The 23,649-nt window shown below is 49.8% G+C and overlaps 2 protein-coding genes and 1 non-coding gene across 3 annotated transcripts in view; 1 reads left to right on the forward strand and 2 right to left on the reverse strand.

The window, feature by feature from the left end:
* Window positions 1-10,012, forward strand: part of MPP1 (MAGUK p55 scaffold protein 1) — a 32,911-nt gene extending 22,899 nt beyond the window's left edge. Inside the window, exons 6-12 of the mRNA XM_061408917.1 lie at window positions 1,394-1,590; window positions 3,883-3,989; window positions 4,751-4,831; window positions 5,613-5,693; window positions 6,816-7,018; window positions 7,275-7,349; window positions 9,357-10,012. Coding sequence (XP_061264901.1) covers window positions 1,394-1,590; window positions 3,883-3,989; window positions 4,751-4,831; window positions 5,613-5,693; window positions 6,816-7,018; window positions 7,275-7,349; window positions 9,357-9,533 — 921 coding nt within the window. The 3' untranslated portion in view covers window positions 9,534-10,012. The remainder of the gene's footprint in view (window positions 1-1,393; window positions 1,591-3,882; window positions 3,990-4,750; window positions 4,832-5,612; window positions 5,694-6,815; window positions 7,019-7,274; window positions 7,350-9,356) is intronic.
* A 1,062-nt stretch (window positions 10,013-11,074) lies between these two features.
* DKC1 (dyskerin pseudouridine synthase 1) lies at window positions 11,075-23,084 on the reverse strand. Its single transcript, XM_061408916.1, has 15 exons — window positions 22,885-23,084; window positions 22,188-22,255; window positions 21,645-21,731; window positions 20,166-20,257; window positions 19,783-19,967; window positions 19,085-19,149; window positions 18,684-18,810; window positions 17,758-17,888; window positions 17,197-17,340; window positions 15,779-15,899; window positions 14,514-14,632; window positions 13,818-13,921; window positions 13,007-13,085; window positions 12,243-12,362; window positions 11,075-11,930 (listed from the first exon to the last, which is right to left on the reverse strand). Exons 1-15 carry the CDS (start codon window positions 22,898-22,900, stop codon window positions 11,865-11,867), a joined length of 1,524 nt encoding a protein of 507 aa, XP_061264900.1. The 5' UTR covers window positions 22,901-23,084; the 3' UTR covers window positions 11,075-11,864.
* On the reverse strand, window positions 17,519-17,650 carry LOC133243598 (small nucleolar RNA SNORA36 family). Its single transcript, XR_009735149.1, has one exon. It is a non-coding gene; the product is annotated as a small nucleolar RNA SNORA36 family (small nucleolar RNA).
* Window positions 23,085-23,649: the final 565 nt, after the last annotated feature.

Here is a 23,649-nt window from a genome sequence, read left to right on the forward strand (position 1 = left end):
CACATCATGGCTTAGGAGGGAAATCGCTTGTGCAGGGCCCTGGCAGATGAACTTTGACAAAAATCACTCTGAAGTTTCCGTTCCAGGTTACTTAATGTGTGATGGTATAATTTTCTTGTCAAGTAAACTTTTTAAGATTGAAGTTTTGGTATATATGAACGCATAGACAACAAAGTACACAAATCATAAGTATAAAACCAGATGAATTTTCACAAACTTAACACACCCATGTGACCAGCACCCTGAGAGTCCCCATCCCCATTTCCAGTCCGCCAACCCTGACTTCTGACTCCAGAGATGAGTTTTGCCCCTTTTGGGAATTTGTGTAAATTGACTCACACAGTATAAATCCTTTAGTGTCTCCTTTTGTTCACTGGGTGTGAAGTCTGTGCTGTAGCAACTGATGATTCCTTCCTTTTTTTGTTTGTTTGTTTGAATTATTTTTATTTTTTTAAATTTTAATTGGAGGCTAATTATTTTACAATATTGTGGTGATTTTTGCCATACATTCACATGAATCAGCCATGGGTGTACATGTGATTCCTTCTTATTCACTTCTCATATGAACATGCTCTTGAGGGCCTTTTGCAATTCCAGCTTTTTGGTTCTTACAAAAAAAAAAAAAAAAAAAACAGTGCTGCCATGAACCTCATTGTATCTGAGTTTCAGTGCATTTCTGACGAGTTGTGGAGCATGTTCAACTGTGGTGATGTTGCCCAATTGTTTTCCAAGGTAGCTATACCATTTTCCATTCCCAGCTTCCAGTTCCAGCTCCACTGCATCCTCGCTGAGAGTTCTCTGGCATTTTCCCCCTTCCTTTTGGCCATTGTGTTGGTGGTGTTACAATTTTCTCTCTGCTGGGAAGTGGCGTCTTCTCTCGTTTTTTAGTCGGCCTGAATTTCATGAATCTTCAGAGAACCAGTGTTGCCTCTCTTGATCCTTTCAACTCTATTTTTCTGTTTCATTGCTTTCTGCTCCTTCCTGCTTTTTTTATTTCTTTGGGTTGGATTTACACCCCTGATCTTCCTCTCCGAGATAGCTGGTATTAAGTTCTGACCTAATAGCTTCTTCCAGTCTTTTTTTGCTTCCGTGTATAAAGAAATACTACATTTCAAGCATAGTAGGTTTTGTTTTTATTTGATAATCAAACACATTTTATTTGCTTGATTTGTTTTGATTTGCTTTGATTTGAAATGATCTTCTCATTTTATGTGATATCAGCAGCAAGACTTGGGGCACGTTCATAAAAGTAGCTGCTTTGTATTCCAGGATGGACAGCTGAGTCCCAGTAACCACACAGTATCTTTGCCTCCCTGCTGTCTATGCAGTGCAGACCCTGCTTATTTACAGCCAAACTTTCCACTAATGCAGCGTCTCTCACCTGCTTTTTCAGATGTTCATGCGCGCACAGTTTGACTATGATCCCAGAAAGGACAACCTAATCCCTTGCAAGGAGGCTGGACTGAAGTTCATCACGGGGGACGTCATCCAGATCATCAACAAGGATGACAGCAACTGGTGGCAGGGCCGGGTGGAAGGCTCATCCCAGGAGTCAGCGGGCCTGATCCCCTCCCCTGAGCTGCAGGAATGGTGAGCCACTGATGGACGAGGACCCACGCCCACCACAGAGAACTGCCCAGCTTCCACAATCTGTCATGCTGTGTATCCTTTCTGTTGCTCAATGGGGCCAACCTCTCAGTTTTCCTAGCACAATGGGTCGGGGGCAGGGGCGATGATGCCCTTATGAGCTTAACTGGCTGTTTTACGGCTAAAGGAGCCTGACTAGTTCTCCCTGCATCCACGGATCTCTGTGGCCACAAATGCTTTCCCTCAGCTTGCAAAGCAGGCCGTGGCACTGGGACTTAATCCCCCCTCCCCCAGCGCCCTTCAGAGCCATGATTTTCTGAGTCCTGCAGAAAAAGTCAAAGTGAAGTTGCTCAGTCGTGTCCTACTCTTTGCGACCCCATGGACTGTAGCCCACCAGGCTCCTCCATCCATGGGATTCTCCAGGCAAGAGGACTGGAGTGGGTGGCCATTGTCTTCTCCAGAGGATCTTTCTGACCCAGGGATCGAACCCGGGTCTCCCACATTATTGGCAGACTCTGAGCCCTGCTGAAAACAGTCAAATTTTAAGGATGTGTCCATTATGCACATTTGTGGTACATAGAAAAGGTTATCCCTGTCCCCAAGTTGGATTGCCATCCCTATCAAAACACCCGTACATTTTTCACCAATGTAGAGCAATCCTGAAACTTATTTGGAACCACACACACACAAAAAAAACCCTGAGTTGCCAACGCAATCTTAAGAAAAAAGAACAAAGCTGGAGTTAGCACATTCCCTGACTTCAGAGTATACTACAAAGCTACAGTCATCAAAAGAGCATAGCCCTACACCACTATATTTAAAATGGATAACCAACAAGGGCCTACTGTATAGCACATTGAACTCTGCTCAATGTCATGTGGCAGCTGGGTAGGAGGGGAGTTTGGGGGAGAATGGATACACATATACAGATGGCTGAGTCCCTTTGCTGTCCACCTGAAACTATCACAATATTGTTAATTGGCTATACCCCGATATAAAATAAAAAGTTTAAAAAATAGCATAGTAGTGGCACAAGAACAGACACACAGACCAATGGAATGGAACAGAGAGCCCAGAAATAAACACATGTACTTAACATCAATTAACCTATGACAGAGGAGGTAAGAATATGCAAAGGAGGAAAGACAGTGTCTTCAATAAGTGGTGCTAGGAAAACTGGACAACTACATTTACTTTACAAAATAAAATTAGAATATTTTTTCACACCATTTACAAAAAGAAAAGGGATTAAAGACCGAAGTGTTAGACTGCTGCTACTGCTGCTGCTAAATCGCTTCAGTCGTGTCCGACTCTGTGCGACCCCATAGATGGCAGCCCACCAGGCTCCGCCATCCCTGGGATTCTCCAGGCAAGAATACTGGAGTGGGTTGCCATTTCCTTCTCCAATGCATGACAGTGAAAAGTGAAAGTGAAGTCGCTTAGTCATGCCCGACCCTCAGCGACGCCATGGACTGCAGCCTACCAGGCTCCTCCGTCCATGGGATTTTCCAGGCAAGAGTACTGGAGTGGGGTGCCATTGCCCTCTCCAGTGTTAGACTAGAAAGTATAAAACCCCAGGAAACACTGGCTGCACCGTGTGGCTTGCAGGATCTTAGTTGCTCAACCGTGCGTTGAACCCACATTCTTGACAGTGAAAATGCAGACCTCTAAGCACTGCACTGCCAGGGGATTTGCTGTATTCCATTTAAAGTTATAAAATAATGGCTGTATGTCCCTATACTATATAATACATCCTTGTAGCTTATTTATTTTATGCATAGCAGTTTTTGTATTGATACCTCTTAATCCTCTACGCCTATATTGCCCCTCCCTCTTCTTTTTCCTCAGTGGTAACCACGAGTTTGTCCTCCGTATCTGTGAGTCTGTTCGTTTTGTCTTATTCATTCATTCGTTTTATATTTTAGATTTCACATACAAGTGATAACTTAGAGTTTTGTTTTTCTCTGTCTGAGTTTTCACTAAGCCTAATACTCTCCAGGCCCATCCATGTTATTGTAATTGGAAGAGTTTCATTCTTTTTATTAATGGCTGAGTAATATTCCTCTGTGTGTGTATGCTCACACGCATATATGCACATGTTACATCTTTATCCGTTCATCTGTTGGTGGACATGTAGGTTGTTTCCACGGCTTGGCTATTGTAAATAATGCCTTGAGAGAAAGGGCTAGAGGCAGATGGTTCTAGGGGTTTCGTGTAGAGGGACCACACAGGCAAATGACCCAGGGCTTTTGCACCAAGAAGCCACCGATGTCCTCTGTTGTCTCTTCCCTCCAGGCGAGTGGCGAGTGGGGCCCATTCTGCTCCAAGTGAGGCCCCTAGCTGCAGCCCCTTTGGGAAAAAGAAGAAGTACAAAGACAAGTACCTGGCGAAGCACAGCGCAAGTACGCTCCCCGACTCGCCGCTGTTCCTGGTCTCCTGTGACCACATCCCTCTACCCGGTTCCACACAGGGCATGTGGGAGGAAGGCTGCTCATCACGCTTTCCCTCCAAGGATCCACCCTGACCACCTTCCAGACCTTTCTCAATATATCAGCCGACATCAGTATGACCCAGTGCAGGGTTTGAGCCACTTCAGACAGCGGCCTATTTTCCTGAACTAACTCTGACTGTGTTCTTTACCTGCCGTGGGCACAAGCAGGTTGTAGATAAGAAAGGAAGAATCATCCATGACTGAGCTACTGTCTGTTAAATGCCTCCTTCCTACGGGGAGCATTTTCAAGAAAGACAGGAGCAAATCACAGGACCTGAAAGCACCTGCCAAGTCGGGAGTCTCCATGGAGCCACAGAGGGCAGTTGTGTGACATGGGAGGTGGCAGGATCAGAGTCAGGATGACACTCAACGTCCCCTGAGACAAAGGCCAGTACAGGCGGTACTGGGGAGATGACAGTGGTGGGGCTGATAGCTGGGGCCAAAAGCTTACAGAAAATTTGAGTGCAAAGAACTGACTGACAGCCATGTTGAGTTTCAATGGCAGGGGGATTGGGAAAACCAAGACATAGACCCCAAGGAAGGGCACCCACCATCAAGGGTCAGTCCCACCCACAGTTGTCCCTACCAGTGTGCGAGCCTGTCTGGCTGATCTCATCCTGCCCGGTTTGCCCAGCTCTGGGATGACCTTGGCTTGCTTTTCTTTGTCCCTAGTTTTTGACCAGTTGGATGTTGTTTCCTACGAGGAAGTGGTTCGGCTGCCCGCGTTCAAGAGGAAGACCCTGGTTCTCATCGGTATCTTCTTGTTGCTTTGCTACTGGACACAACATTTCTGTTTGTGTTCCCCTGCCTGCAGGATGTACCCTGTCTCCATTGCCTCCCTGCCTGGAGGATGTAACCTACCTCCATGCCTTCTCCCCACTCTGTTCCTCCAAAAAAAAGTAGGGGGCAGTGAGGAAGAAAAGGAAGCGAGAAATCGGGTGTCCTGGGCCTCCATATGGAGCAGATCTAAGAGTTTACTGAGTCCTTACCAGGACTCACCTTGGTTCACGTTGCTACAGAGGGTAAACCTGATACAGTTTTCAGCAACTAATTCTTTTAGATGGTTTATCTGTCTGGCCAGCAGTAGGGATGCTCTAGGCCTATGCTTGCATTCTCCAGAAAAGGATTCAGAGCTCTTTGAAATGGAGCAAATCCTCCCTGTCTCTAGAGGGAAAAGGTTAGTTGGTTAGAGGATCCATTTAAACTTGCAGGAAAAGCCTGTTCCATTCATTTGGGGGGAGTCTAAGAAGGCAAATAGCCTTCAGAAAGAAACTGAAAATGCCCTGTGGTAGCCAGCTCCTATGTGCAAATTACAGCTGTGTTCTGAATTGTCATCAGGACACCAGGCCTTGAAACCCTTGATCCTACTGACCCAAGCCCTTCAGAAGCCCATGCTCTTTGCTTTGACCTGTCACTGATCGTGGGCTCTGAGAGATGAAAACCCATGTGTTAGTCCTCTTTTTAGCCCTGTCTTTGTCTCTGGGGAAAGAAATGGAAGCATTGATCTGCATGCCTGTCTCCTCTGTCCACGCAGGAGCCAGCGGGGTGGGCCGCAGCCACATCAAGAGTGCCCTGCTCAGCCAGAACCCGGACAAGTTTGCATACCCTGCCCCGTGTGAGTAGCTCAAGGGCCTGAGGGCCATGGTTCCATAGTGGTCTGTCTTTTTGTGATTTTTTTTTTTTTCCTTCTTGGCCATGCCACATAGCTGGGGATATCCCAATCTCCCTGGCTGGGACTGAACCCACACTTTGGCAGCAAAGACATAGAGCCCTAACCACTAGACAGCCAGGGAAGTCCCTTCTTTGTGATTTTTTCCCCCAAACATTTGATGATCAAAAGAAAAGATCATTTGGAAAGATACAAATTTGTCCCCAGAATTGCTGCAACTAACAAAGTAGTTATGCTCTTGGTCAGCCTAAGAGACATAGTGACACTTCAATAACACATAGGGTCATTCAATAACTTAAAATGCAAACTGAGTTTGCAAGAGTGGGTGAAAAAGGTAAGGAGAAGTTGGGTCAAAGAAGGGAGACTTTCAGTGCGTTTCCAAGAAATCCAGACTATATATAGCCTGCAGATCGGTTTTATTTATTTATTTAAAAAATTTTTTCACAACACTGCATGGCACGTGGGATCTTAGTTCCCTGACTAGGGTTCAAACCTGTGCCCCAGCCTGCATTGGAGGGTGGAGTCTTAACCACTGGACTGCCTGTGAAGTCTCTGCAGATCTGCTCTGCAAAGATTTCCAGCTTCTGTGTCCCTGGGGTTGGTGTTGGAGAGAGAGGCAACTTTATGATGGCAGGAGGATGGTCGCTCACTCTGGAGCATTTAAACGTGTTCCCAGCCTGCTTCATTTTCTTGAGTCAGGCCTTGAGGGTCCTGAATAAGAAAGTGAAGTCGCTCAGTCGTATCCGACTCTTGGTGACCCCCATGGACTGTAGCCCACTCGGTTTCTCCAGCCATGGAATTTTCTAAGCAAGAGTACTGGAGTGGGTGGCCCTTGCCTTCTCCAGGGGATCTTCCGGACCCAGGGATCGAACCCAGGACTCCCATTTTGCAGGCAGACGCTTCACCGTCTGAACCACCAGGGAAGCCCTTAGAAGACTCCCTGAATCAGAAGCCCCTGCACTAAAGGCAGCTGGGGTGGTGGTGGCGACGCTAGGGTTCTGCGCCCTGGGAGCTGTGGAGGGGGGCCCCCGAGTGGCTCAGGGATTGATCGGGGTTCTTGGGGTGCAGATACGACACGGCCGGCCAGGAAGAGCGAAGAAGATGGCAAGGAATATCACTTCATCTCCACGGAGGAGATGACACGGAGCATCTCCGCCAACGAGTTCTTGGAGTTTGGCAGCTACCAGGGCAACATGTTCGGCACCAAGTTCGAGACTGTGCACCAGATTCACAAGCAGGACAAGGTTGCCATCCTGGACATCGAGCCTCAGGTGGGTCGGCGGGGAAGGCCAGAGCAGAGGAGAGCATGGTGCTGAAGAGCACAGCTCGGGGGGACCTGCAGGATGTGCACCCCAGCTTCATGGGCTGTCACTGGGGTCACCAGGAGGAAGACCTGGACCAGCCATGCCGGAGATAGTCCTGGCCTTGGTGAGGCCCTAAGATGCTGATTGCCAGGGGTCTGCTGTGACCACTGACTCTTTTTCCCCTCTCTTCTCTCTCCCTCCCTCCACTCCGTTTGTTTCCCAGACCCTGAAGATCGTTCGGACGGCAGAACTTTCACCTTTCATTGTGTTCATCGCACCCACTGACCAAGGCACTCAGGTGGGAATGTAGGGTCTGTGCAGGGGAGTGGGAGACCCGACAGATGTTGGCAGGGTGCTGGCAGAGCTCAGCGTCTTGGCTGCTGCTGTCTTCCTGCCCTTGAGGCCAAGAGGACAGAGCAGATGCGTCCAGTCTGTTCAGTTCAGTTGCTTAGTCGTGTCTGACTCTTGGCAACCCCATGGACCACAGCACGCCAAGCCTCCCTGTCCTTCACCAACTCCTGGAGTCTACCCAAACTCCTGTCCATCGAGTCGGTGATGCCATCTAACCATCTCATCCTCTGTTGTCCCCTTCTCCTCCTGCCTTCAGTCTTTCCCAGCATCAGGGTCTTTTCCAGTGAGTCAGCTCTTCGCATCAGGTGGCCAAAGTATTGGAGTTTCTGTTCAATGAGGAGTTGTTAACCCACTAGCCAGGCCATTGTTCCAGAAGCACAGAGATGGATGGTGGGCTTAAGAGGGACAAATATGGGGGACAGGGACCCTGGACATATGTGGCCCTAGGCCCACAGGGGTCATGCTGTGGGGAGGGGTGACCATGTAGAGAAGCCTCCTGGGTCCCTAGGGCCAACGAGCTCCAAACCCCACTGCAGACACTTTGCTTTTCACTGAACGCATCTGTGGAGACCTTCCTGGGCCTTTCTCAGGAGCTGTGGTCTCCTGTTGTGTGGATTCAGCAGAATTATTTAGTTCCCTAGGGATTCCCTACCGGCTCAAATGGTAAAGCGTCTGCCCGCAATGAGGGAGATCAGGGTTCGATCGCTGGGTCGGGAAGATCCCTTGGAGAAGGCAATGGCCACCCACTCCAGTACTCTTGCCTAGAAACTTTCATGGATGGAGGAGCCTGGTGGGCTACAGTCCATGGGGTCACAAAGAGTTGGATACGAGTGAGTGACTTCACTGTAGTTCCCTCACTGCCTTCTTGACGGCTGTTTAGGTTTAAAACTTTTAATAGCATCAATACAACAATCAATGATTCTGTGCATGTGCCTCCCATGTGCAAATCTGTCTGTGGGAGATTGCAGGCAGGGTCGTGTTGGGAATTTGGGATGTGGCAGGGGACTTGACCCCGTGTTTCAGGAGCATGTCCTGCACTTTCATCTTTGGAGTCTGTTGAATGGGGAAGTGGAATCTCATTGAACTTGGGTGTTTGACTGGAAGCAGTAAAGCATCTTGTCTAGACTCCCGAGGGCCAGGTCTGTCCGTTTTTCTCTGAACTACCTGGTCAGCTCCTGAGCTTATTTTTGTTCGGTCACTGGCCTTATCAATTTCTGGGAACTCTGTGTGAGGGTCATTAGCCCTTAATAGTATCAGTTGCAACCCCCCCTCAATTTGGCCTTTTAGTGTTTATTGGGCTTCCCTGGTGGCTCAGCTGGAAAAGAATCTGCCCGCAATGCAGGAAACCTGGGTTCGATTGCTGGGTTGGGAAGATCCCCTGGAGAAGGGAAAGGCTACCCACTCCAGTATTCTGGCCTGGAGAATTCCATGGACTGTATAGTCCATGGGGTTGCCAAGACTGGGACACAACTGAGTGACTTGCACTTTGCCTTTCACTTTCGTGTTTATTGCTACTGAGACGTCTTCAGGGAGCACTTCTGCACACCCCAGCCAATTAACATTCTCAGGCAAGGGCTTCAGGGTTTTAGGCTTTTTTTTTTTTTTCAGTGAATGAAAGTCGCTCAGTCGTGTCCGACTCTTTGCAATCCCATGGACTGTAGCTCACCAGGCTCCTCCATCCATGGGATTTCCCAGGCAAGAATACTGGAGTGGGTTGTCATTTCCTTCTCGAGGGGATCTTCCTGATCCAGGGATTGAACCAGGGTCTCCTGCATTGCAGGCAGATTCTTTACCATCTAAGCCACCAGGGAAGCCCTTAGGCTTTTCAGCATGTGATTCAAAGTTGGGTGGTGGGCATGGCAATCAAGGCCTTCACTTGAACTGCCCTGGGCCTCCCAGGCAGAGCACACGCAGCCTGCTCCATCCATGGGCCTCTCCCTTCTCTCCTCCACAGACGGACACCCTGCTGCAGCTGCAGAAGGACTCAGAGGCCATCCGCAGCCAGTATGCACACTACTTTGACCTCTCACTGGTCAATAACAGCGTTGAGGAAACGCTGAAGACATTGCAAGAAGCATTTGACCAGGCGTGCCGTTCCCCCCAGTGGGTGCCTGTTTCCTGGGTTTACTAAGCTTTGCAGCATAGGGGGGAGTGACCGGGGGCCCCTGTTCAGCCTTTGGAAGTCCACCCCGCCTTGCTCTTTTAAGACCACAGGCTCGCTAGCTTTGTGTCAGCTTCTAGCTCTCTGCAACTCTCCTCCTCATAAGGCCGGTGGGTGTCTTGTCTTGTTCACTTTTCTGAAGGGCTGGGCTGATTTCCCGACAGAGCAGGATTTCCAAAGTATCCCTGCGCACTGGGGGCCAGAAGCACTCAGCCAAGGCAGCTGCTAATCACAGCTGGTGCCCACAGGGAGGAAAAGCAATGGACCCCCTGACCCTCTGAAGCCTGCACCCCTTTTACCTTTGGTCACACCGGGCATTTCATGTGTCTTTGAAGAAAGCATTTGTCACTGCGACTTTCTACCCTGCCAAATCAAACAGCTGTGCAATAGGATGGGTCTGCTCTAGGGAAACCCTCAAAAGCAATAAAGGTATTGCTGTTAAAATGCCAGTGAGCTCGTGCCTTTTAACTCTCTGGTTCCCAGCCACGCCCCAAGCCCCTGGGATGTGGAGATACCTCTCCCGTGTTCTGAAGTCTCTCTCAAGCTTGTGACGACCTTAAGCCTAGAGGTCAGGCTCAACCAGATTTCTGGGTGCAGGTGGCGGTGTCTGTGTGCACATGAACACGCGTGTGTGGTGTACAAAGATGCGCTGGGAGCCAAAGTGTAAGTGGACTGACTCTACTTTCTGCTCCGGGGCAGGGGGAACGTGCTCTGAACTGTTTTGCTTCCACTTGGACTTGATTTTGATACACCTACCAGATGTTTCCTTTTCCTCCTGAAAGCTACTCCCTTTTAGCTTTCTCTACCCATACCGACTGCCCGGGTAAAGGTGACATCCCCAGAATAAACTCCTCCATTGGCTCCCAGGAACCCAGGTGCAGCTCAAGACTTACATGAGGCTGGTGTCCATGTACAGGCACCTGAAAGTGTCTTACCCTGGATGGGAACCCACCATGGGCGCTTCTGGAGGCATTATGTCCAGGCATGCCTAGGGCAGGGGAAAGCCAGCCTTGGGATGGCATGTCCAGGTGGCTCTCAAGGGTCCCAGGCAGTGGAGGCCAACAGAAACCATCACTGGGAACATGCCCCTCCCCACCACTCCACATACTGTTTTTGGTTCCAAATCACCTCCCTAGCCATCAGCACAAGCTTCAGCAGCTCTTGGCGTGGCTGAGCACAGATGTGTCTGCAGCTGCCTAAGTGACCCCTTGTCCCCCACATCCCCCTGCCACAAACATGGAGAACCTTCTCCTCTCTGTGATTGTGGAGATCACCGAATTGGGGAAGATTCTTCAGTGATCTTGTGTCTTGAAGATGCCGGAGTATCTGATCCCACACCAGGCCCCAAGGGAAATGTTACCAGACACAGAAAAAGGTAACCACATATCCAGGAAAAGCACCACATTTCCACTAGGACATAAAGATCTCTACATTTTTAATTGCCATGTCTTTTTTTGTTGTTGTTCTGCTAACTTGTAGATCAACAATTAAGAAAAATCCAACAGGAATACTTAAAAAACTTCAGAAGGAAATTTAATCAAGTAAAAATTACAACCTTCTCCCAGCAGGGAAAGGAACGGAGGAGTAAAACAAAGCCTGGAGGAATGGTTTTTTTTGGGGGGTACTGAGCTCACAAACACAACTAGCCAGGTGGAGTCAGGCGCCTGAGGTTGTGTGTATATGTACAAGCTGTGAAGTGTACACAAGGGAGGGCATGGAAAGAGCGCACAAGACAAGCGTGCCAGAGCCCTCAGCCAGGCCTCCACCTGGAAAGGAAATCCAGGTGACTGAGGGAACTCTTGACACGAGACTGCTGTCCTCAGCACGCTGGCAAAAAAGATTATTCCCTCAATAACATGATTCAGTTCTGGTTTTTGTTTTTTTTTTCACTTGCTCTAGACCATTTTGTGGAACTGCCTTTTTTTGTTTAGAAACTTTTTAGACAAGGGAAGTGGAGAAGCCAACTGGGAGAGGCCCAGGATCATCAGCTGGCCCCAGGAAACAGCCGTGGGTGGGCACTGGGCAGTGCTGGGTCTGCAGGGGAGGTGCTGTGAGTCTCCTGGGCAGAGCAGCGGATGACGCCCAGTCTACCCCCTTCACCAGGGTCCTTACAACAGGACGAGATGGGGCGGCCGTGCCAGGGGGCCTCGGCAAGGGCTCTGTGAGCTGCTCCCACGTGCTAGCCTCTCCGCCCTTCTGGGGACCTCGGGTCCCCTCCCTCGAGGACCAACGGAGCTCCAGGTTCACAATAAGGCTTTGATGGCTCCTCCCACCTGGACGCTGTGCCACACGTGGCCACCCCTACTCGGAGACCATTTCCGCTTTGATTTTCTTCTTCTTCTTCTTCTTCTTGGTGCTGTCACTGTCCTGGGAGGAAAAGCAAGCATCTCGTAAGCACTGCCACTTTCCCAGTCCCACCCCGTTGGGGTCACTAGAAGGTGATGCTCATGACTCGGATGTCCTGGGTGACATCAATCTTGCGCATTGCAGTCCTGAGTTTTTCACCGATGCCTTTGCCTTCACGTACCCCAGCTCCACAGCCTCCCAACCCACCACGCACAGAATCCTGAGCCGATGCTAGGAAACCTGGGCCCATCCCATCGTCCCTCCCAGGCAGTGGGCAATGCCTTCCCCTCAGGGACCCATGGGGGCCCGGGTCCTGGGCCTGCCTGCACACACCCCAGCTCCTGGCTTCTCCGCAGCAGCTTTGGCCTTCTCCTTCTTTTTCTTCTTCTTTTCCTTCTTGACCACCTGCGGAGCCGCCGGGGATGTGTCCTCACTCTCGCTCTCTCGCTTCCGCTAAGGTGGAGACCACGGATGCACATTAGATCCGAGACCAACGTGGACAAGAACATTTTCAGTGAGTCACAAAAGGTGGGGAGCCAGCCCGCCAAGAGGATCCTGATGGGACCCGACAGGAAGTTTGCGAAAACCCCTGAAGGGGCCTGGTTTAGCAGGCATTCAGAGACTGTCATGCCTGAAGGCCAGGAAGCCGGGGGCACAGCCGGAGTGCCAGGGCAACACAGAAAGGCCGCCTCCTCCCTGGGGTGCTCCAGGGAGCCCTCAGAGGGGGCAGGTGGGTCAGGAACCCCACCTGCCAGGTTCCACGGCAGGCCCTTTTCAGGAAATTTGGTGCCACCCGCAGAAACAGACAAGCCACTGTGCCATCTGATGCCAGCGGCCCCCAGCCCTGAAGCCACCACGTGCACAGGTGTTTGCTGGCCTTCTGCCGAGTTCTGCCTGGCCTCGAGTATCCCGATCTCGATTCCAACATGCTCCTGCCACCCGCTGACCCCACTCTGTTCCACAGCTGTGGCCTGAGCTCAGCTGGCAGCCCAGGCCAGTCTAACCCCCAGGCCCACAGAACCCCCAACAGACACAACAGACCAGCAGCTGGTGCGGCTGGGTGGAGTGTTCCAAAGCCAGCACGGCACACCACTCACCTTTGGGGTTTTCACTACCTCAGCAACTACCGGCGTGGCTTTGACTGCTTTGGGTGGCACGTCTTTCTTGGCAGAATTGCTACTAGAGGAGCAGAAGCAAAGGGTAAGGGTCACGGACCTGCTGTCCTCAGAGGCCCGGCTGCACAAAGGCATATCCGGCCAGTCGAAAGCCACTGTAGAACACTGATGCTGGACAGAAGAGCTCACCACTGCCACTTGCAGCCTGACTCTGTCTAGAGTCCCACAAGCCAGGCTGGCAAGGGATAACCATTGGCTGTGTGGGGCCCAATGCCCTGACCTGCCTGGGGCAGCCAGGGTTCAGCGCCAGCCCCCAAGGCGAGTCCCAACAGCCCTTCCCTGAGCACATTTCCTCCATTACTGGCTCCGTACTCATTGGAAGGACTGATGTTGAAGCTGAAATTCCCAACAATCTGGCCACCTGATGTGAAGAGCTGACTCATTTGAAATGACCCTGATGCTGGGAAAAATTGAAGGTGGGAGGAGAAGGGGACAACAGAGGATGAGATGGTTGGATGGCATCACCAACTCAATGGACATGAGTTTCAGCAAGCTCCGGGAGTTGGTGATGGACAGGGAGGCCTGGCGTGCTGCAGTCCATGGGGCTGCAGAGTCAGACATGACTGAACAACTGGACTGAACCGAACTAAGTTGAGGTCCTCACCAGAGTGGACAGGAGGCGGCATCCAGCACTTGGAGCTCCACGCCCTTCCCTCCTCCCCTGCCATCAAGGGACCCCGGCATTGAGGCAGGCCCCCTATCCACTGCGGGGCTGGCCAACAGCCACCCTCACCTGTAGTCGACGTACTCTTGCATCCAGGTGGCAGGTGTGCTGTCGGTCGGCTTGCCGTGCTTATCCAAAAGGCCCTGCTTGATCATCAGCTTCTTCTGACTCGCCTAGAGGACCGACAGGGTGTCCAGGTTACAATAGTGTCGATGCAAAGCAGATATCATAACCACACACACACACAGCAGAGCACTCGGAACTCACCCTCTCTTCCACGGGTGCAGACATGGGACTTTCAAAGGGCTTGCTGTATTCCTGGGAGCCTCTGCGGTCTCATTTGTACCACCTGCCATTCCAGCGGCCCCAGACGCTTCCCTCCCCGCTTCACCTCAGTATCTCACATCGTGTATTTCCACTGGAGTGGCTCAAGCAGAGATCCCTTGCCCCGATTCCCTGACCAGGCCAAAGCCCTCATGGTGGACTCGAGGTGCCAGGGACCTTGTCACACCCCTTCGCAGGGCCCTCAACTATGCTAAAAGTCACCATCCCGTCCGTGGTGCAAGTGGACTGAGGTCCATCTACCATCCCCTTAGCCTAAAGATCCTCAGGTCCAAGTGAGGCACATTTCTAACCAGCACCGACTTCCCAGGGCCCGGCACAATGCCAGGACATGGCAGTGGAGACACACCAAGAGCTGCTCGAGTATTCAACAAAGCAAAACACAATGCTGTGCAGGGCACAGGCCCAGTCCCACTTACTTACTTTTGGCCCTAAACCCCATTTCCGAGGGTAAGTGTCTCTCTCCATGATAACTCTCTTGATCTTGGCTACAATGCCGTGGTCGCAGGTGGAGATCACTGCTGTGGTCATCAATGCAATTGCTGCAGGTGTTGGAAAGAGATAAAAGGAAAGACTTGATAACCAGTGAGGCCAAATGCCGCCGTTTTATACAAGTTTTACAAACTTCTTGAAAACTTGTAAGCTTGGACTTCCCTGGTGGTCCAGTGGTGAAGAATTCACCTTCCAATACACAGGACACAAGTTCGATTCCAAGTTGGGGAACTCAGATCCCACATGCCACAGGGCACCTACTCCGGGGTGCCATAAGCAGTGAGACCACGCACAACTAGAGAGAAGCCCACATAGCACAATGAAAGATCCTGTGTGCCACCACTAACACCCAACACAGCCAAACAGATAGATGATTTTTTAGAAAACAATCTCATTGTTGAAATAAAACTCTTAAGCTCTACTGCCTTGAGGTTTCCATTGCGGAGAGTTGCATATGGAGAAAATTCACCATCAGGGGAAGACAGCCTGTGAAATCATGTTCCACTTATCAAGTGCAAAAAAATACTGATACTGATCACACTCATCAAAACCTATGCTTTGGACGTCCTCAGAGGAGACTTCTTAAGTATTCAACTGGCCAAAAAGTTCACATTTTTCAGTTACATGTCTCAGAAAAATCCAAACCCATTTTTTGGCCAGGCCGATACATCCAAAGCTCTTTAATGTGCATTATTTACACCAGGAATAAAGTGTGTCATCAGGATCCCTTTCTAGCTGTGCACAATCAAGGTGGCCACAGAGTGGCTAGCAGCCAGAGGGGAAGGGCCACCTTGATAACGAATCCCAAAGACATACATGTCATGCTTGGAGCTCAGACGGGGACAATCCAACAGTAGCTAAAGTTGTGCAAGTTAGCGTTGCACAGAGAGGGAGCAGACTGAAGGCTCCACAGTTACCACCTTTATTCCCCATCTGTTGATGATTTCTTCTCTCACTGGAGAGCTAAACCACTGAGACAAGGCTCCTAACAGCAGCTGGCGGGACAAGAGGAAACCCCGCTGACCCCTTCTCACACATGCCTGTCCGAACTGGACCTTTGTGCTGTGACCACCCCACAGACCCCAAGGAACACAGGGATTTATTCGGTCACCCCGAGGGAGCCAGGCCTCGGGCACCCCCTCCAAGGGAGCCTGGCTGTGATGGTGCAGAGCAGACAAGGGCCGCTTGCCTCTTACCCATGCAGATTGCCTCCCCTTTGGTGGTGATGACCACGATCTCCTGATTGACCTCAATGCCGTCCTCGTAGCGCAGGACACCTGGGAGCATGATCTTTGCCCCGTAGCAGATGGCGTTCACCTGGCAGGATGGCAGCACCATGAGTGCCTCCGTCACAGGGCGGCCCCTGCCCTCTGCCCCACCCCACACTGGGCCAAAGTGGGTCAGGGGGACCAGTGAGCACCCCCTACCCGTCCCAGAGGCCCGACAGCATCCACAGCCTGCCATGCAGCTTGGATCACAGCTGCCACCCACCACAGATTGATTCAGAAATGTAACCAGGGCTGAAGTCGCTACTCCTGTCCAGAGTTTACCTGTTCTCTATGTCTCAGCATGAAGGGAAAACACCCTAATAGAGCTAGGTAATAACTACCTTCCCAGGTCATATTCCTAGGTAATAATTACATCCCCAAAGGAATGCACAAGCAACACTGCCAAGGCCTGCTGAACCAATGCTACACGTTTTGACATGTCCTTTACGGACCCAGAGATACATGTCAAGGCCAACTCTCCCTGAGTCTGCCCACACTTGAGGTGTTCAATCCACCCTGAGGGTCTTGTCTTCACTCGCCATATTTCTCCCCTCCCTTGAAATTCCCCCAGAAGCCACTAATTTGACCCTATCAAAAGGGAATCACATTCACGTTGTCTTGTGTACTTTTTTCTCTATCATTATAGGAGCAGATTGTGGTATGCCTCTTCAGTTTTTTGTCTTTTATTATAAACTCTAACATCTATACAGTCAAACATGTATATAGTTTAAGATCTGAGTATGAATGAACAAGCTCAAATTATTAAATATATAAATGATTACTTTCTATGAGATTATTTAGTATGCATACTAAGAAAAAAGGCTTGATAATCTCCGCGATATTTAGGTTTTATGGCCTCAAATTGGGATTTCAACAAAGCTTTTAATGGAGATTCCGAAAGGAGAACTAGCCAACTCTCTAATATCAATCTTTTATCCCCATCAAAACAACTTTTTCTAGCAATAGTTTAAAAAAAAAACCAAGGTGTCTTAGGCACATGCAAAACTACCAGTTTACGGGAAGAGCAAATTTTATGTACCACTAACAGTCTATTTCTTGAACCAAGTTACTTACTCTAAACATTTAATGGAATCAGGCCCAATATTAAACTTTTACTTTATATTTGGTTTTCACTTAATAAAGTTAATCATAAATACTTCCATTAACAAAAATAAATTAATCCAGTGTTCAATATACAAAACCAGAAAAAAAGAAAAGAAACCCCAAGGAAAATAGCGGTTGTAAGATCACAAAATCCTATTTTATCTCTTTAAATAGAATGAAATTTTCAGGCCATGGACCACATCTCCTCTCCTGAGCTCCCATTTTGTGCAAACAGAACTTACTGCACTATCTTTCATGACTAGCCGTTTATGAGACGTCAACAGCTTTTCCAAAGGGTAAACAACTCGCCGCAGGTAACTCTCATCCTTGTGGTTATCATACAGCCATTGGGCATCAAGCACATCATGCATCGTCACCATGTGGTCCTGGGAAGTAGCCACACATGAAAATTAATAAAGTGCCATTGTACTCCCAATAGAAAATGGACCTCACACTTCCAAACACTGAATCAGTTTTGTCTCGTCTGCTAGTCCAAACTCATTAGTCTTTGGTCTGTTTTCAGTCACCTCTGTAACTGGTGGTCTAGTAAACCTAAGCAGGCATATCTGGAGGCTAGGGAGTAAACGAATAGAGTAACAGTCTCCATCCACACACACCCCAGCCTGTGTTTTAATGTCCCAAAGTTTAATTAACAGAACAGGGAAGCTGCCCTGGACTGAACTCAACACTTTGGAAACTGCCTTATCTGAGATGGGAGGTAGGTAGAGTTCCACCAAGGGCTGGAAGATCTAAGTATCAGCCGGCTTTAAGAAAAAAAAAAAAAACTCCTACCTATGACATACCTTTTCACTCATGACTCCAGAACGAACCCTCCGGAGTTCCTGCATCTGACCACCAACTCCCAACAACAAACCAAGGTGAACACACAGCGTCCGAATATAAGTGCCAGCCTCACAACTCACCCAGAAGATTCCTAAAACACACGCACACACAAAAGTAGCACATATTTTCCTAAGTAAACACATGAAAGAAAGAAAAGAAAGTGAAGTCGCTCAGTTGTGCCCAACTCTGCGACCCCATGAACTGTAGCCCACCAGGCTCCTCCATCCATAGAATTTTCTAGGCAAGAGTACGAGAGTGGGTGGCCATTTCCTTCTCCAGAGGATCTTCCCGACCCAGGGATTGAACCTGTGTCTCCCATGTTGCAGGCAGAACACTTTACCGTCTGAGCCACCAGGGAATCCCTTAGGGAGAAAGGTACTGAGTATGATGTTTACTTTAAGTCTTTCTTTATGGATACCTGTATCAGGTTGAGGAATTATTCTTCTATGCTTAACTCACTGAATAGTTTTTATTATAAAAGGGTGGGCTTCTGTGGAGGCTCAGATGGTAAAGTGTCTGCCTGCAATGTGGGAGAGACCTGGGTTCGATCCCTGGCTCAGGAAGATCCCTTGGAGAAGGCAATGGCCACCCACTCCAGTACTCTTGCCTAGAAAATTCCATGGATGGAGGAGCCTGGTGGGCTACAGTCCACGGGGTCGCAAAGAGTTGGACACAACTGAGCGAATTCACTTTCTTTAAGTAAACACATGACCAGGTGAGAAACCCAGTTATTCTCTACCTGCAGCAGCGAAACTGGAGATGACACAGGCCACAACTACCCCATACGCTCAAGGCAGCTACTTTTACCAGACTCTGATTCTGGAAAATTCATTCGACACCAGAGTTCTCTGTGTCAGCTCGGCGCCCCACAGGCCTGAGGACCCACCTAATCGTCTTTCAGGGTCATACTCAATCATTTTGCTCTCGTAGATGGTTCTGACTCGGAGTTGCCTTTTTACCGCAGCAATGAGTGGGGGTCGCTGGAATAAGGCACCTGTCAGGGTTTCTAGGGCCTGGGAAGAAACACAAACGAAATTGCTCTTACTGCATGGACTCTCAAAGACGATCAAAGGGCAGATTTGAGGAGTTTAAGGGCACAAGTGACACACAGAAGTTCTCTTGCAATCATTAAAAGGGCCTTTCAATTTTTGAACTCCACACGGGTGGCTCAGGACTGATCAGAAGCCTCCTCAGAAGGGACATGAGCAGAAGTATCTCTGCCATCTGCAGGCACCTGCCCAGGTTGGCCCAGTGGCTCAGGTGGGTTCCCTCCAATGACAGACTCACCCTGGAAAGCTGAGTCCCCCCTTCGATAGCATTGTGCAGCCGGACAATCCCCACATACTCTTTGCCTGTAAAATGACAAGAGTAGTCAGGTGTGGCCACCGAGTTTGCTGTTATTTCCTATATGCTTGTATCACTTGTAATCTTGTGCAGCCACGGAAAGCAGGAAAATTTCTATCAAATTTGCAGGAAGACAGATTTCAGGGTGCAGATGTAGGAAAGGAACAAAGACCCTAATGTCGTAGGTTCAATTCTCAACATGCTGAGAAGGACAAGAACACCTGTGGACAGTCTGCCTGGAGGGCACCTTGCAAGGCCAAGTAGAATTTTCCCTGATGACAACAAGGAAGCATTATTTTAGGCAGAAGCTGCAGGGTATTTCGAGGAGCCTGAAGTGACAGGCCTGCAGTCAGACTTGGACTCAGCTCTGCCTCAGGGCTAAAAGCAGATCCACTTGGCTCCACATGTTTATCAAAAGCACCCAGAACTCCCAACAAGGCAGCCTCATCAGGATCTGGCAGAGAACAGAAGGCACATACCAAACCAGAGTATCCCTTGCTTCTGTTTTTTTTTGTTTGTTTGTTTGTAAGATTTTACCAATGTAAGAAATCACTTCTGAAAATCACATGCAGAAGGGCAAGGAAACACAGAAAGCCTTCCCAGCTTCAAGTTGCCCCATCCTTCCTCCCACTCTGATTTACCTGCGCTCTGCTGTGATTTCACCAAGCGAGTGGCTCTTTCGATGCACACTATTAAACAACCAGTCACCTTGGGATCCAGGGTTCCACTGTGTCCCGTCTTCTCGACCCGAAGTATTCGCCGGATCCAGGCTACCACCTCATGGGAAGAGGGGTTGGAGGGCTTGTCAAGGTTAATAAAACCTGTCCTAGATTGGGAAAGAAATTACTGTATCATCAACTCTGGGCCTCGGATGAAAATTAAATTTGCAGAGTAAAAACCAAGTGTTGACCATGGGCACAGGTTATCATATATATTGAGGGCATGTCACACCTCCTTGAATAACTGATGTGAAAGGGTCACTGTGCAAAGAAGTGTGAACAGTGCTTGCTCCCAACATACTTACCTGATGTAGTCCCCAATCTCCCTCTTCAGAGGATTTGAACCACAAGGAAGAGGTGTGTAATGTGTTGTCCTTACATTTAGCTTATCAAAATTCTAGAAAGCAATGATAAAACACAAAATAAGCAATAAATCATTAACACGTAGAAAATTAAGTCAGGACCACTACGAACCATGATAAGGCGACCCTTTGGGTTCCTGTTTTGGATCTTGCTCCTGTATTTCCATTATCTGCTGTGAGAGACTGCTAAGCCCCACTACATGCTGGAGAAATTACCCAAGTAAGAAGACCTCCTGGGGTCCTACGAACAAATGTGGCTTCACTGCACAGGCTTATGCGTAAAATACAGACTAGTTTTGATTTTTTTCAGGGACCAAAGGTAGCCAGCTGGAGGATGACTGGCAACACCTGACCAGCTCACTCCTGCCTTCGACGCTCCCATTCCACTCCTTATATTTGCTTCTCCTCGCTCTTTCCAAGCTTCCACCACCAGTCTGAAAACGCTCCCTTCAGTGCAAGTTCATTAGCTTCATGTTGGTACTTCCCACAAGCAGCATGTTTCTCCCACCTTTAGATTTTACATTCCATGATGGTAGGACTGTTGCCAACATGATTTACTGGCAGGTAAAAATAAGAGAACCAGACGCTATCTAAATGGCAGACACACCTGGCCAAGCAGAAATTCAACTGCATTGAATTATATAAACAAATCTCATATTTAACCTCCTATTTAGTGGTTGATTCAAATTTTCTAGGCAAGAATACTGGAGTGGGTGGCCATTTCCTTCTCCAGGGGATCTTCCTGACCCAGGGATCAAACCCGGGTCTCCCACATAGCGGGCAGACACTTTACCGTCTGAGCCACCAGAGAATCCTGTCTTTCAGTAAACTTACCTCCTAATCTCATAGCTGGCACCCATTATGTCAGTATCGAAATTTTAACTCTATTCGTTACTGAACTACTTTATAAAAAACCCAACACAATAGTCAATAACTTCTAGAGTACGTGATACATGCTGGGCACTTCGGCACGTTTCATGGATCACCTCCTGCAACCCTCAGTGGGCCTTCTGAAAGAGCAGGTATTATTTGCCAGGAGCCTCAGAGAGGTCAAGATTAGCCTAAGGTCACAACAGTGCCTGACCCAAAGGGGTCTAGCATCGAAACCTATGCTGTAAAGCATATATTACTCCACAAACCAGTAAATGTCTGTAAAGTGAAGCTAAGTACAGAAATTGAGAATTGTTTATAAAATTTGATAGCAGTCTCACATTGTTGCAAAATTTACCTGTATTCCACAAGTGTTGGGTACACTGGAAATTAAGGGAAAAAAAAAAAAAAAAAAACAACAACTCGGGTCTTCATCTCAACTACCTTGAGGAACACTGATTTAGGCAGCCTCACCTAGCCTTGCCTAAGTCCAGGATCCATTCTTAATCAACAGTGTAAAAGCCAGACGTTGAGGTGATGAAAAACACATACCTTTAGCAACAGTGGCCACTGAGACGTGTCCAACTGAGCCACTTTGGATTCAGGTTTGATGAGAAATTCTTCAGCATGTTGTATTTCCTTCCAGAGGACAGAAACACAACTTGTTAAGACTCCCCACTTGAATGTGAACCCTTCTATTACAACCACCAAAGTCTACACCTGTGCAATTAAAAACAAGGTGTCTATGCCTATTCACTGAGATCTCCATAAGAAAGAGAAGAAATAAACGAAGAATTGAGAAAAATAAGTGAAGTGGCACCAAGATGGGAATAGCCAATTTAAGAGAAAAGAGGGATAGTGGGTCTGATAAGAAAGACAATTTCAGGGAAAGCAGTCACTGTGGGCAACACCATTTAGCAAAGTGTGCCTGACAGCAGAGACCTAGGCTGGATGGAGCTTTATAGTTTCTATCTCACGACCGCAAACGATGACACCCCATTCCTTCAAAATCTTCAGAAACAGTTCTTTTCTGCAATCTGGCCTCTAAGAAACCTTTCTTTTGAGTCGGAGCAGAGTAAAAATATTCCTACTCACCGCCACAGCCTCCTCTGGTAATGATTTCCGCTCCTTTTTCTTCTTATGTTTCTTCGGCAAAATAAGGACTTAAAAAACACACACAAGAATTGGGAGTTTTCCCCGAAAATCAAGGCGATCGAGTTGAAAATAGAGGACGCGTCAGGGAAGCTGAAAAACGGCCATCTGGTATAGGCTCGTAGGGAAAGCGAGGGGGGTCAGGCCAGTGCCCGGAGCGGCCGGGCGGGCTCGCGATAGCAGGCGCACGTGTCCCCCTCCAGCCCGGTTCACCACGTGGCCGCGCGGGGCTGAAAGGCCCTCAGCCCGCAAGTTCCGTCAGGGACCGTCCGACGGTCCTCGAGGGCTTGGGGCCCCTAGAACTTTTTCGCTTAGGAGCTCCGCGCCCGCCCGAGCCCCTCGGCCCCTTCTCTTTCCTTCCTTGTGCGGCGCTGACCACGGCGGCAGAACGGGGGAGCGCGACCCAGGCCCCGTCGGCGGGAGGCCTGGGCCTCATGGCGTCACGTCACCGCGGGGGCCTCTCAATCTCTCGCCCTCACCCCGTGGAGCCAAGGCCAAGCGACAAGGTCGGCGGGAGGCGCGGCGGCTGGAGCCAGCGGACAGTTCTGGTCTCGATGTCCGCCACCCCCCACCCCCGGCTCCCCCCGTCGGAGGTCGCGACCCGGGCCCGGCCGGCCAACCACCGGAGAACCGCCCTCACCTTCCGCGTCCGCCATGTTGCCCCGCTGAGCTCGCGAGCCGCGTGGGCCACCGCCGCCGAGGAAGCGCCTGCAGGGTCCCGCCGCCGTCAAGCTGCGCCACTAGGCCCCGCCCACCTGTGCGCCGCCCCGTGCGTGTCGTGCAGAGGGGCGGGGCGAAGCGGCGCGGAGCCCCCAGCGCGCGCTTGCCGGCCGCACCATCTCATTGGCGGCCGCGGCGGCCCGCGCTGCTACCGCCGCGCGAGCGCCTAGGGCTTCGCCCCGCCTTCAGCGGCCCGGCCGGGGAGCGCCTGCGCAGCCCACCTGGGCGGGGCTTAGCTGTGGGCGTGGCCGGGCGAAGGTCTAGTCTTTTTTACAGGGTTTTTTTTTTTATGTGAAACTTGGGCCCACCAGTCCATTCTAAAGGAGATCAGCCCTGGCTGTTCTTTGGAAGGAATGATGATAAAGCTGAAACTCCAGTACTTTGGCCACCTCATGCGAAGAGTTGACTCATTGGAAAAGACTCTGATGCTGGGAGGGACTGGGGACAGGAGGAGAAGGGGACGACAGAGGATAAGATGGCTGGATGGCATCACCCACTCGATGGACGTGAGTCTGAGTGAACTCCGGGAGTTGTTGATGGACAGGGAGGCCTGGCTGCTGTGATTCATGGGGTCGCAAAGAGTCGGGCACGACTGAGCGACTGAACTGAACTGAACTGGGCACCTGGTCACGTGTCTCAACTTTCCTAGCTTCCCCACCCCCCGACCCTTCAAGGTGGCTGTCGG

The sequence above is a fragment of the Bos javanicus genome, chromosome X (genome assembly GCF_032452875.1).
Source record: "Bos javanicus breed banteng chromosome X, ARS-OSU_banteng_1.0, whole genome shotgun sequence".
Classification (NCBI taxonomy): Eukaryota; Metazoa; Chordata; class Mammalia; order Artiodactyla; family Bovidae; genus Bos; species Bos javanicus.

Bases quoted from the DNA above. Each gene is read 5' to 3' on its own strand.
- DKC1 (XM_061408916.1), bottom strand. The intron at 20,258-21,644 runs GTATGTGTTTTT...ATTGCTTTCTAG, and splicing joins AGTGGCCACTGTTGCTAAAG to AATTTTGATAAGCTAAATGT. The intron at 17,889-18,683 runs GTGGGTCCTCAG...CGTGTGTTTTAG, and splicing joins TGACCCTGAAAGACGATTAG to GAATCTTCTGGGTGAGTTGT.